Consider the following 13,841-nt stretch of genomic DNA (forward strand, 5'->3'; position numbering starts at 1 on the left):
TCTCATCCTCTCATCAATCCCTGATTGAGATTCTATTTGGCACCGTCCTTTGTCTTGGGCATGTTATTAAAGCAAGCCTCGGATGAAAACAAAGATTATTACTCCCCATCAAGCATCTGTATGTCCAAAAGTTATTTATTAGATTCACAGTATTCCTCGATTTATGACTAGTTATTTAGTGACAGTTCCAAGTTATAACAAGTCTCCCCAGGACTACTTACAATCCAGATTTGAAGTAATGCTCAGATTACTTCCAGTTTCCAGCAAAGAATACTCATTGCAGACAATGGATTTGCATAACGACCATAGTGTTTGCTTATTATTAAATTTGTATAACACCCATGTCATCACTGAGTGATTCTAGGTGGCTGTGGTGATTCACTTACGTCATTAAAAAGGTTGTAAAAAATCAGGCAAAGTCAGATGGTGACCTTTTTAACAACTGACATGATGTAGATAGTAATTCCTAGCTCAGAGTCATAAATTGAGGACTACTTTGTATCCCACCTTTCTTCAGGAGTTTCATTTTTCTCTACAGAGTGATTGTCTCCAAAACCATCCAGGGTTTTTCTGTAGCTAATGGTGAACTAGAAGTCAACATCTTCATCATTATACTAGTAGGGATTCCATGATGTACCCACAGTATACCATTTATCAGAGAAAAAGTTGATGGATCCAAAAAGATACGTGATATTGAAATATGATTAAAGTGTTCAAATATGAGCTCCTCTTTAGTGATAATATTCATTTCAATTTTAATTATCAAATCTCACAAAACTGTAATATTTAAATTCATAGGTGTTTTTCTGCTGATATTAATATGTACTGAAATTGGATATATATATATATATATATATATATATATATATATATATATATATATATATATTTATTTACAGGATACTATTTACTGCACAAAAAAGTATTATTTAAAATCTTTGTTAATGTATCTACTCCCAAGGCTTACATTGACTTGAAGATATTAGCGTAGAGATCCCTATAGCAACTTGATGCAATTAAGCCAATGATATTCTTATATTAATTGAAAATACCTGGTAGCCTCTCAAAAGTGCACATAGCCCTGTATCATAAATGTAATATACACACTGCAAATTAAAATCTATATTAAGCTTAGTTTTATACAGCCTGTAAGAAGAAATAAGTGTAAATGGCAAAAGAAATAGATATTTCCTCTGTGGTTTATGTAACAGCCATGAAAAATGTTTTAGTTATGTAATGGTCCTCATAATGAAAAAATGGGAGGATATTGATATAGGTAATGACTGTTTGAATGGACTGAAACTCAAATACTTTGGCCACCTAATGAGAAGGAAGGACTCACTGGAGAAGAGCCTAATGCTGGGAAAGTTTGAGGGCAAGAGAAGAAGGGGACGACAGAGAATGAGGTGGCTGGATGGAGTCACTGAAGCAGTAGGCGTGAGCTTGAATGGACTCCAGAAGATGGTAGAGGACAGGAAGGCCTGGAGGAACATTGTCCATGGGGTCGTGATGGGTCAGACACGACTTCGCAGCTAACAACAACAAAATTTTAATGGAAGTCCTGTAAAGATTCTCAAGACAGAAACAACTGTTATCATCATTCTCTGACAAGTGAAAAAGTTAAAGATGTCCTCTGGTTGATCTAGACAGCCAATGGTTTTATGGATATAACCATGTTGTTCACTTGGCAGCAATGCAAAAATGTTTTGCCACTGCATTTCTCCAGGACATTCTTCAATTTTCCATCTAGCCTGATATTATCTGCTTATCTTCCATACCAGTCTAAACAGGGTTAATCTTATTTAGCTTTTAAGTCCAGACAAGATCAGCCACCTGCTGTCATCTAAGGCTGCTTGATAAGTGGAAGTTTGCAAAGTCAAATGTTGTAACCTTTAAATCTCATGAACCACCTTCAGCCATTTCAACCTCACTGGAAGTCTTCTCTCATCAGAATGGATTATTCTGTGTAATTGACCCAACTTTGAAATATAGTCTTAATTGTAATAGGTAGCTTATACTGTAACAGTCCTTTTCCAAATTAAACCAATTGAATTACTAGTGGAACAGCCCTTTTCAGAGCAGTTCCAAAGAGTGCAGCAGGAAGGCATAACATTTAGTCCTCAAAACATTATGCACCCTTCATTCAATAACCTTCACCCAGAAAGTGGGTGATGGTACAAGCTAAATCTTTTGACTTCTCACAACATTCAAGAATATCAATCAAATAGTTTTGCAGGTTCTGATACTTTCTCAGTGGACAATTATAGTATACAATATAAGGAGAAATATTTTCTGTTTCCACGAAGCTATTGGAAATACTGACTGGGAGTTATAGAAAGAGCTGTTGTTGATAAATAGATGACATTCAGCTTTTTTTCTATTGGAACTGAGTATAATGGCTGATTAACATCCTGAAATCTGTAATAGGGCAGGTAAGCATGAATACATTAAAATATAATCCAGGCAATTCAAAGCTATTTTTTATTGTGCCCCCTGGAGAAATGTTTACACCTTACAGGCTAAGAATTTTGTGATGCTTACAGATTATATAACAGATTATAATTACGTGTCCGTAGTTCTGGATATTGCTTTCAATAATGTCACACTTTCAATTAAAAGTGGATGTTCATCAAGGGATATACCTAGTTTCTAAATTGAGAGTAGAGTCTATCTTTTTTAATTGATGTGGTCTGCTTTGGAAATGTTTTTAAAAAATCTGTTTCTTTAAAGTCAGGATGAAACTTTGCAGGGTATATATGCCAAACAATTGATCAATCCTTAATTTACAAAACTATTTTCTGGAACAAAAATAAAATCAAGACAAGTAAGAATTTGCTGTCCTCCTTGCTTGTCTCCCAATTTAATTCATTCATTGAGATAATCCAGACTAAAATTGGGTTTACAAAACTGAATTTTTTTTTTGCTTTGGCATAATTTAGAAACAAAAATCTGTGTCTTCCATCAATGTCAAGATTATATCTTTCATTAACCCTAGATTTGTAGAATTTTCATCATCTGAGATTTATTAAATCTACATAAATCAATTTCATTGATTTAAGTAGGTGGGATTTTCGGACTTTTAACCTTAAAAGATACTAAGATACACATGGAGCTGGATCCCACTGTCTCATTATTGATCCGTCTATTGTTTAAATTAGTATTTTTATGCTTCATTGTTCCCTGCCTAGATAAACAATGAATTGCAGAAAGAATGCCATTCATTAACACAAGGCTAGAAATAGTCAATAGGAGAATTTAAACTATTTTCTTATGAAATAATAAAAGTAGCATTTCATGTAAAATGAATTTCAGATACAATTAAACAAATAAAACTTCATACACAGTCAAAAAGATACCAAAAAAATTAAAATGTATTATAACCTGATATATACAAATTTATTGCAATATATAGCACATGATTAATGTATCTTGGATAGCTACATTTAATCAAGGCATACTTCAGTAGTTTGGAAAGTGAATGTAATCTCAGCAAATGTTAACTGATAAGATTATTATAACATGAAACATTAAAACTTTTTTAAAATGAGGATGTACCTTAGAACTTATTACCTTTCAGGCAGTGGTAACTGTTGCTTTGCTTGAATGGCTTTGATTAATTCATCAAAATATTCTGGCTTCATAATTGGTCGACCACAAATCAGTGCACATATTGTCTACAACAAAAGTGGGAAATTATAATAATAATTCATAGTGGTACAAAACATGTAATGTCTCTGATTTTAATTCAGGTTCTTCTGCCTATTACAAACCATTCTGCTTCTAAACTCATTCACTATTGATCATATTCTAAACTGAGTTTCCCTTAGAAAAAAGAACAGAAGTCCTATAATAAATTCTACCATCACTATAGAACAATTTGCACTGTTTTATTACTTCCTCCAGTCAGTACCTTAATTTTACAATACAGTACAGCCAATTCTTCTACAAAAGGATTCCCATCAATACAAATAGTTTAGCGGCCACAATTGAGACTGGCAACTCAGTCATTAAACAAAGTGCAATCATCACTGGGCTTATGGTCTTATATCACTGGGTTCCTTTGCTTTACGGTCATTTTTCATAATGTCATAACTGCAAACAGTTGCTAAACTAGGATGTTGCTTAAACAAGGACTACCTGTATTTTCAGTTGCCACTATTAAATATATGGGTTTTCTGGACAAATTGCATTGGAAAATTTTCCAAAAAAATTCAGAAAAAAATGTGTTATGCAAACAAGTACAATTTGATTTAGAATACACATAGTTCTTGGGCTATGTCCATAGTTAATTGAAATTATTAGTTGAAAATGCTGACTCAAGAAATTTTTGCGGTCAGCAACTTTATTAACTACCTCATCCCAATCCCAACAATGTTTTTCATGAGGCAACTGGACTTGTTTTTCTTTGAATACATTTCGCTAAGAAGCTTCTTCCTTCCATTCCCCCACCATCCAGTCAGAGCTGAAGAAGCTTCTTGGATGAGAAGCGAAACATCTTCAAAGAAAAATAAGAAAGTCCAGTTGCCTCATGAAAAAGCATCTTTGGGATTGGGATAAGGTAATTAACAGAGTTGCTGACAACAAACTTCTCAAGTCAGCATTTTCAGCTAATTAATTTCAACTAATAATTTCAATCAACTAGGGACATAGCATCTTTGGAATAACTATGAACTGGATGACTGTGAATCTCTATAGACATATCTCAGTGGCAGCTATCCTTTTTTAGTGTATGCCAAAAATATTATATTCCTTTTCTCTTCCTTACTGCATTACTAGTTGTATGCTAAATAAATAAATAACTGCATTACTAGGCATCCAAGCCTGCATTCCTATGCACAGATGGACATATGGGACTTGTTTCCTAGAAAATTTGTGTAAGAGTGCTAATAAAACAATTTTCCTATCCAGCCTTCAATGACTATTGCTGGGATGCCTCCATTTTCAAATCAAGAATTTAGGCCAATAGGAAAAGAACAAAGAAACACTATTACATGTAGAGAATATTTTCTCTAACACTGTTTTAAAAAATTGTATCATGCTTATGTATCACTCACCTTCACAGTAATTTTGACCAGAACCATAACAAGATGAGTACAATCTTCATTCCACTCATTTACTACATGGCCACCCAGCTGAAGAATATTTTTATTTAAAATATTTTTCTGTGAAACATCTAAGCATGAAGAACACACTACCAGTGGTTCATATTCCACTCTGCAAAGTACAATAAAACAGAATATGATTACAAATAATGCCAAACAGCTTACCATCTGTTAGGGGAAGATATATATAAGATATAAAGCAGGTGGGGCAATGAGCAACAGGTGATTGTTTCAGTTGCTCTGCTTAAATCAAAGACTTCACAAAAAAGATGAGATTTGAAGAAGTGTCATTACAGTTCAACCATCCCCACCGAGATAATAGCAAACCTATAGGATATCCAGAGACAAATGCTAGAATCTTGGAGACCACAGTTTTGGATTAAGAAGATAATAAGTGGAAGAATTAATGTTCTAAGCAAAGACACATCAGGTTGGAGGGGGAAAAAACTTGATGCTGGATCCACAAACAGAAAGGCAGTGAAAAATAAGATTTCAGAGGTTATAATGAGAGCAGAATAGCAGAAGATTCATTTGGCAACATGCTATTCAACAGATGTACAAGAATCAAGGTAAGAAAGGAATATTTATCTCATTTGGGGTATCAACTGTAATGGGAGATAGATTTAAAAAGAGACCAGAACTTGGGTCAACAGGATAGAAAGAGTATGATTTCTGTGACTTTGAAAAGGGAGAAACAATATGAACAAAGAAGATAGCAAAGAGAGAAGACTAACATAAAGCCAACGTTCCATGATTAACATTATCAATGGATACGTAAAGCATACAAAACTGGATTTGGAAAAGATGAAAGATGAAAAATTAGTCTTTCTAGGCCAGGGGGAGGCAACCTTGGCTCTTTTATGACTCGTGGACTTCAACTCCCAGAATTCCTGAGCCAGCATGTCTGGCTCAGGAATTCTGGGAGTTCAAGTCCACAAGTCATAAAAGAGCCAAGGTTGCCTACCCCTGTTCTAGGCCAATATTTCAAAGCTTAGTGAACCTGGCAATTGTAAAAATTCACTAGCATTTTCTTTTTCTCTCTTCATCCAAGGGTTCTCCCTGAGTGTAGTTCTGGTCAAAAGAGTGTAGTTCTCTTCACTGAGAGAAAGGAGATTAAATAGTTTCCCATTATTCCCCTTGTAGACCCTGTAATTCTTTGAAGCAAGTTTTCAGGAGAGAAATGAGAGCAAACTCTCCCTTTCCTATTCATCCAACTAAAAAGCAGAAAGGCCTCCTGGAAACTGAACTGAATCATTGATGATTTCTTGAATTCATTGGGACTCATTTCCGACTAAGGCTCTAGCAGTTATTTGGCAATAAGATCTGCTGAATCTGTAGATATGCTTCTAAATTAACCTATGTAGTGTTACAATTTATATCTAATGAAAAAAGAATTGGAATACTGAATGATTGTTTTTATCAACTAATTTCAGTCCTCTATAACAGGGATCCCCAACCTGTGGGCCATAGGCCGGTACTAGTCTGTGGCCTATTGGTCACTGGGCCAAGGGAATGGCTGGTGAGTGTGCGCATGTGTGCATGCACCCTCCCCAGTGCATGCGTGGGGCGCTAGCGGCATTGCCAGCATCACGTGGGCACAAGCAGCCCGTTTGTGCATGCATGGGGGCTCCAGCACCATCAGCACCATAGTGGGTGTGAGCAGCCTGCTTGTGCATGTGCATGAGCGCTAGCACCACTGCTATGCGCATGCCCATTTTGCGCGGGTGCATGCACACACGCACATACATTTCCCTGCTCCTCCCTCTCCCTCCGGGCTGCCAGTCCGGAAAGGTTGGGGAGCTCTGCTCTATAAGCTTCACAGTTATGAACATTTTGTTTTATATGTTTAATTCATCCATAACCATGATCTGTCACATCTGAAATACACAAGAAACTCATAGATTTCCCCTTAACTGTTTCAAGATTAGCAGAAATCTATCATACCTGTACTTGCTTTCAAAAACTCCAAAAGTGATTCTGTCTCCAGTATTTAATGTTATGGTACTACCATTGTGTAGCTTTTCTCCATTAACGAAGGTACCATATTTTGAAGTGTCTTTTAAAGTTAATTCAGGAAATGATGAAGATTGACTCTGAAAGTACAATAAAGCTCATAGCATTTAACGTTTCAAGGACAGCAAGCCTATTCATAATATACTCACTGCTCTTTTTTTTAAAAAAAACCCACATCATTAAAATATCAAACTACTCAGTGTTAATATCAATGTGCTATAGGTTTTCATACAAGAGCCAGCTTTGTGTAGTCAGTCACTTTTTCTCAGCCCTCGGAAGGAGGCAATGGCAAAACACTTCCAAAAGTCTTGCTAATAAAACTGCAGGAATTTGTTCAGGTAGTTTTCAAGAACTGAACATGATTGAATGAAAGGGGGAAAAAACCCTCTACATACATATTAACATAAAAATACTATTTTGTTGTGGGGTCTTTGATACTCTTTGAGCTTGGTTGCTTTGTTGTAGACATTTCATTATCAAATTATGTACGGTAATATTATCAGTGATGATGTTACTTTGGTAATGAAAAACTGTACAAAAAATACACAACCAAACTCAAAGAGCATCCAAGACCCCAAGTAACTCAATTGCTTTGTTTTTGAGAATGACACAATACAGTTTACACAATAAACTAACAAATCATCCAAGTGAATCACAATTTAGCTTTACTTCACTTAAAAAAAATTTCTTGAAAATATGTAGATGAATAGGAACATTTTTTAATCAATACTATACATCAGAAATAAGACAAGCATAATTAATCTTATCTGCTTCTTATCTATATTAATAGTCTTATCTTGCAATCATGTTAATCATCTAATATATAAAATGTTAAGGAATATATTTTAAATTTAAGCATAATCAACTAGAAAGATGGTTTGGATGAACCTCTAAAGTCTATTTTAGTGACTTACCTCCTTGAGTTCCCTGTGCAGTTGCTAAAAATGGCACAATCCAGCTTGCTTTCAACTAATAAATTATTGTTTGTTTTGTTACTTAAATTGAGGTTTAGTTATGGTAAAACCAGGATATTAAATAATGGTTTGGAATGGGTTTGTTTGTACCAACCAGTTCAGAGGTAATAAGAGACTATAATTAATTGAAAAGTGAAATACGTCTAATCATAAAGCCAAAGTGAAACCTTATATTTTATGTCCAGGTAGAGTTTTATTTGAAGATATTTCAGTAAAAATCTTTCCTGAGCAATGCAGCTTGATCAACGAGGTACAACAAACCATATTCACCTGCAACAAGCTATCAGAATATTATTACTTAAATGACACAGATTACGGTACATAATTTCTGTCAGTGGCTTCATATCCAAATTACATAATTGGAATATTTGCTATAATGACATCAGGACACATTTAATACTATTTGTACCAAGTCAACAAATGTTCAATTAAAGAACGTGTTTTGATACAGCAGGCAGTTGGCAGAAAATTTATGAATGTGATACTTACAAGGTTCACCTGTGGATGATTAACTGAAAGAACTGCATGACTTCGACTGATTGACTGATCATTTTGAATTAAAATTACACAATTCTTTCGTCCAACAACATACTCAACACCAACTAGAAGCCGATATAACTGTCCTGAAGTTAAAGAAAATGTTAGTTTCAATAATGGCCATAAGCAAGAAAAAGCATTATCATTCATTTCACAGTGTGAAATTACAAAAAGTTTGAAAACTAAATAAGAAAGGCAAATTCTAGAGTGTCATTGAATATGCATACACTGTATTTATGAACTATAGTTTGATATCTCATGTAATCAGGCTTACTGAAACTGTGTATCTAATTGTTTTATATGTTTCTTATAAACCATTTTGAAGCATACAATAAGAAACTGTACCTAATTAACAATACATTTTAAAAATGATGGAGATAAAAATGGTATAGGAAGCATCTCAGAGGGGAGAACATTCCAGAACACTGGTGAAAATATGGAAGGTGTTCCTGCAAGCAGCTGCCAGGTAGCATTCACTAGATCTTAGTACCTGGAGCAGGAGTTCCCCATAGAAACTCAGGGAGTCACCAAGTCTATAACTGCAGAGGTAATCTGACTGGGATCTTGGTCCCAGGTTTGTGAGGCTTTGTATGTCATAATTCAAACTCTGAACATCAATAGCTAACTAGTGACCAGTGGAGTGACAAAGGTGTAACATGAATATAGCCAAAACACCACTTAGCAAGCAGCCACTGCACTCTGTGCTGGTTGCAGCTTCCTGGCCAAGCACAAGTGTAGCCTTGCAGGATAGATACCTAAGATCAATGTGAAATTATTAGCAGGAGAACAAATGCAACTAGGCTTTCCCTGCCCAGGAAAGGGCATAATAAAAGACATAAAGCTATCAATGGACACTTTAGTTTTAGCAGCTGTATAGATCTTCAGTGATAATGATGATTTTAAGAGGCAGCCCAAACAACAGCTCTCTTCTTTCTGAATTATTTTTTCAAGCTCATAAATAAAATTTATCCTGAGAATTATTTTCAATCTTTTTTCTCTACCATCTTTGAAAGAACAAATACCCACTAGCGGCATTATTCTAGCTTAATAAGCTTATAGGTGGATTAGTTTTTTGTATATGCAACCATTTTGCTCTCTTTTTTTTGTATAAGTGGGGGTGAAAGTAGGAAACTGCTGTTAGCTCTCCATAGTAAATAAAGTCACGTTTTACTCCTGGTAACTTTATGGAGAAGTCCATGCTTTTGAAAATAATATGGAAGTGATTTTTCACTGATGTCTGGGAATTGGTGGTGGGGATTTCCCAGTTTATCTTTCACCTACTGGTCTTCCATCCAAGTACCAGTTAAATACTTATCTTTTTTAATTAGTCAAGTTCATTTAGGTGCTGCTGCCTAGCTGGGTGAGCCACAAATTAGCAACCACACTTCAAACTAGCAGAGGGGTGTCAAACTGCCAGCCTGCAGGCCGGACGCATCATCCAGAAGCCGCACCCACCCCACTGCCGGCAATGGCGAAAAGGCTCCAATACGTTGCACGACATCACGTGACGTCGTGAGTTTGACGTGTCTGGCCTAGCACTTTCTGCAAGCTCATCCTACTTCCCTTTAGACTAATGGATGGATTACTGGACAGTTTTTAGGAGATGGTCAACGTTAAGCAATGCAAAAAAACCCAAAAACAATTCTGGTAATATCAATATCAATGGGGATACATTTCATGTGCCCCAAATTCTATGTTCCTGTTTTGCACTGCCAAATAAATACTTATCACTTACAGTGATTTCACTGGGGGATCATAATCCAATATCATAAACTGAAATTTCTTTCATGGCTACTACACTGACAATGTAAGATACTCTATCATACTCTCCACTTCTGAGAGATGGATCCAGATCATTAGATCCAGATCATTTTTTTAAATTCTTCATTATTTTCTGAAAAGTTGGCACATATATTTGTTTTTCACATACTCCAAAGCCCATGATCAAGAGAGCTGCAATCCATGGTTTCAAAATATATTTGATTTGCTGCCTTTACTTACACGTGACTCTGAACTTCAACTGGCTAATGCAGTTTCTTCATCCAGCAAATTTGCTAAATTCATCTAGGCAGAGTAGGGGTCCCCAACCCCCAGTCCATGGACCAACACTGGTCTGCAGTATCCCAGAAACCAGTCATTGCAAACAAGCCAAGCCCCATCCGTGGGATGCAGGCAGCACATGAAACTGAGTTCAAATCACCAGGACCAGATGGATTACACCCCAAAGTTCTCAAGGAACTGGCAGACGTGATCTCAGAACCACTGAACTATATTTTGCAAAGATCCTGGAGCACTGGGGAACTACCAGAGGACTGGAAGAGAGCTGATGTAGTTCCCATCCTCAAAAAAGGGGAAAAATAGATCCAGGAAATTACAGACCTATCAGCATGACCTCAATACCTGGGAAAATTCTGGAAAAGATAATCAAACAACAAATCAGCGAACACCTTGATACGAACAAAGTCATCACTAAAAGTCAACATGGGTTTGTCAAAAACAGATCATGCCAGACAAATATTATTGCATTCTTTGACCAAGTGACAAAATTAGTGGACCAGAGGAATGCTGTAGATATAATTTACTTGGACTTCAGTAAGGCATTTGATAAAGTAGATCACAACCTACTACTTGATAAGATAGAAAAATGTGGGCTAGATAGCATCACCACCAGATGGATTCGTAGCTGGCTGACAGGCTGTACTCAGCGTGTGGTCCTCAATGGAACTGCATCTACATGGAAGGAAGTGTGTAGTGGGGTGCCCCATGGCTCTGTTCTGGGCCCAGTGCTCTTCAACATCTTCATTAACCATTTGGATGAGGGGATAGATGGGGAACTCATCAAATTTGCAGACGACACCAAGATGGCAGGAATAGCCAATACTCCAGAAGATAGGCTTAAAATACAGGAGGATCTGGACAGACTTGAACACTGGGCGCTATCTAACAAAATGAAATTCAACGGTGAAAAAAGTAAGGTTCTACATTTAGGCAGGAAAAATCACAATGCACAGGTATAGTATAGGTCAGACATGTCAAACACAAGGCCCGGGGGCCGGATCCGGCCCGCAAAGTGGTTTCATGTGGCGCGCAAAGCCATCCTGGAAACAGTGAGGGAACGGCCCCCACTGCCTTGGCCCTGGCCCAGAGACCCTCCTTCTGCCAGAGACCCTCAGATCTGTCCCACTCCTGCCCAGGCCCCCATAGGCACCCTTGATGCGAACGATGTAGAGTTGGCCATGCCCACCCAGTAGGCCATATGCACTCTAGCCACGCCAACCCAGTAGGCCACGCCCACCCTGGCCATACCCACCCGGCCCCTTGAGGGCAACCGCAATGCTGATGCAGCCCTCAATGAAATTGAGTTTGACACCCCTGATATAGGTGGTACCTTGCTCAATAGTAGTAACTGTGAGAGGGATCTCGGAGTCCTAGTAGACAATCACTTCAATATGAGCCAGCAGTGTGCTGCAGCTGCCAAAAAAGCCAACACAGTGCTAGGCTGCATTAACAGAGGGATAGAATCAAGATCACGTGAAGTACTAATACCACTTTACAATGCTTTGGTAAGGCCACACCTGGAATACTGCATCCAGTTTTGGTCACCACGATGTAAAAAAGATGTCGAGACTCTAGAAAGGGTACAGAGAAGAGCAACCAAGATGATTAGGGGGCTGGAGGCTAAAACATATAGGGAACGGTTGCTGGAATTGGGTATGTGTAGTTTAATGAAGAGAACGGTGTGGGGTGACATGATAGCAGTGTTCCAATATCTCAGGGGCTGCCACAAAGAAGAGGGAGTCAAGCTATTCTCCAAAGCACCTGAAAGCAGGACAAGAAGCAACGGATGGAAAATAGTCAAGGAGAGAAGCAACCTAGAACTAAGGAGAAACTTCCTGACAGTTAGAACAATTAACCAGTGGAACAACCTGCCTCCAGAAGCGGTGAATGCTCCAACACTGGAAGTTTTTAAGAAGAGACAGGACAGCCATTTGCCTGAAATGGTATAGGGTTTCCTGCCTGAGCAGGGGGTTGGACTAGATGACCTCCGAGGTCCCTTCCAACTTATTATCATTATTATTAAACCATGCCCCCTCCGCTCTATGGAAGAAGCTCTTATCCATTGAACTGGTCCCTGATGCCCCAAAGGTTGGGGACCTCTGAGGTAGAGTGTTTCATGCATGTTGCATTCTGGTTGGGGAATTCTAGGAGCTGAAGTCCATAGCAGTGTTTTTTCAACCTTGACAATACGATCAGTGGACTTCAACTCCCAGAATTCTAGGAATTAAAAGTCCATCCATCTTAAAGTTGCCAAGGTTGAGAAACACTGCTACAGCATAAAGTTGATAAGGCTGAGGTATCTGGTGCGATGAACTAAACAACACGGAAAGCAGCAGGGTAAACAGGCACCAAGCCGGAGGAAGTCCACATATGAAAACACTCTCTCTCCCTTCATGCGATCTGACCCGCAAAAGTCTGGCTGGAAAAAAAACCCTTTCGTTTCTTGCAACGCGAGGATGGTCCGGAGTGTTGCAGCCTAGACTTATTCGCTTTACCCTTCCCTTCCCGTCCACCCGGTTCAGTGTTCTTGCTTACCTCCTCCGGTCTCATCGGCCGGGCACAGTTTCCACATCCTAACCCTAGAGAAGAATCGAGGGTGCCGCTTCTCCCAAGTCCCAAAAAAAAAAGGGCCGCCGCGTCCTTCTCCCTCAGCCGAGGCAGAAAACAACAGTGCGCCTGCGCGCAGCCCATCTCTAGGTTGGAATAAACCCGGAAAGAGCCATCGGCGCCATCTAGGGACAGCGAGAGGAAAAGGTTTCTTACCCTGCCAGGAACGTGACTTGCCACGGGTGAAAAAAAAAAAAGGATTTCCCGGGAAGAAAGGCAAACCAGTGAAAAAGTAAAGCGATGTTCCTTTGAGGAGTCGAAGTAGACTTGAGGAAGTTTATTATTTTTTGGGTTAATTTACTATCTTTTGTTATTTTTATGTTATTTATTTCGGGGTTAGTTTATTCCGTTTTTTAAAACATTTTAACAATGGTAAACCGGTCTTTATCTGTGGGCTGAGAACGCGAATCTGCCCGTCAAGTTTACAAAATTGCGCTCGACGCTAGGCGGGGACTTTGCTCAACGCGGTGATAATTGCACAAAAAGTTAAGCGAAGTATATTTAGTCACCCTACCGAGTTTTGCCTTTGGAAAGGGGCGTGGCTTGCCGT

General features: G+C 38.2%; 1 protein-coding gene across 3 annotated transcripts in view; it reads right to left on the reverse strand.

Annotated features, from left to right (window-relative positions):
* NBN (nibrin) overlaps positions 1-13,772 on the reverse strand; it is a 32,086-nt gene extending 18,314 nt beyond the window's left edge. For 2 of the 3 annotated variants that reach the window (XR_014492120.1, XM_083359681.1), the window contains exons 1-6: positions 13,220-13,271; positions 12,202-12,255; positions 8,579-8,712; positions 7,047-7,195; positions 5,055-5,214; positions 3,571-3,674 (exon numbers count right to left, since the gene is read on the reverse strand). Coding sequence is in view for 2 of the 3 variants with exons in the window: in XM_083359681.1 (XP_083215807.1) it covers positions 3,571-3,674; positions 5,055-5,214; positions 7,047-7,195; positions 8,579-8,712; positions 12,202-12,255; positions 13,220-13,256 (638 nt within the window). In the remaining variant the exon portion in view is untranslated. Of the gene's footprint in view, positions 1-3,570; positions 3,675-5,054; positions 5,215-7,046; positions 7,196-8,578; positions 8,713-12,201; positions 12,256-13,219 lie in introns of all 3 variants that reach the window. The other variant, XM_083359682.1, reaches the window with a different exon arrangement.
* Positions 13,773-13,841: the final 69 nt, after the last annotated feature.

The sequence above is a fragment of the Vipera ursinii genome (genome assembly GCF_947247035.1).
Source record: "Vipera ursinii genome assembly, chromosome: 3".
Taxonomy (NCBI): Eukaryota; Metazoa; Chordata; class Lepidosauria; order Squamata; family Viperidae; genus Vipera; species Vipera ursinii.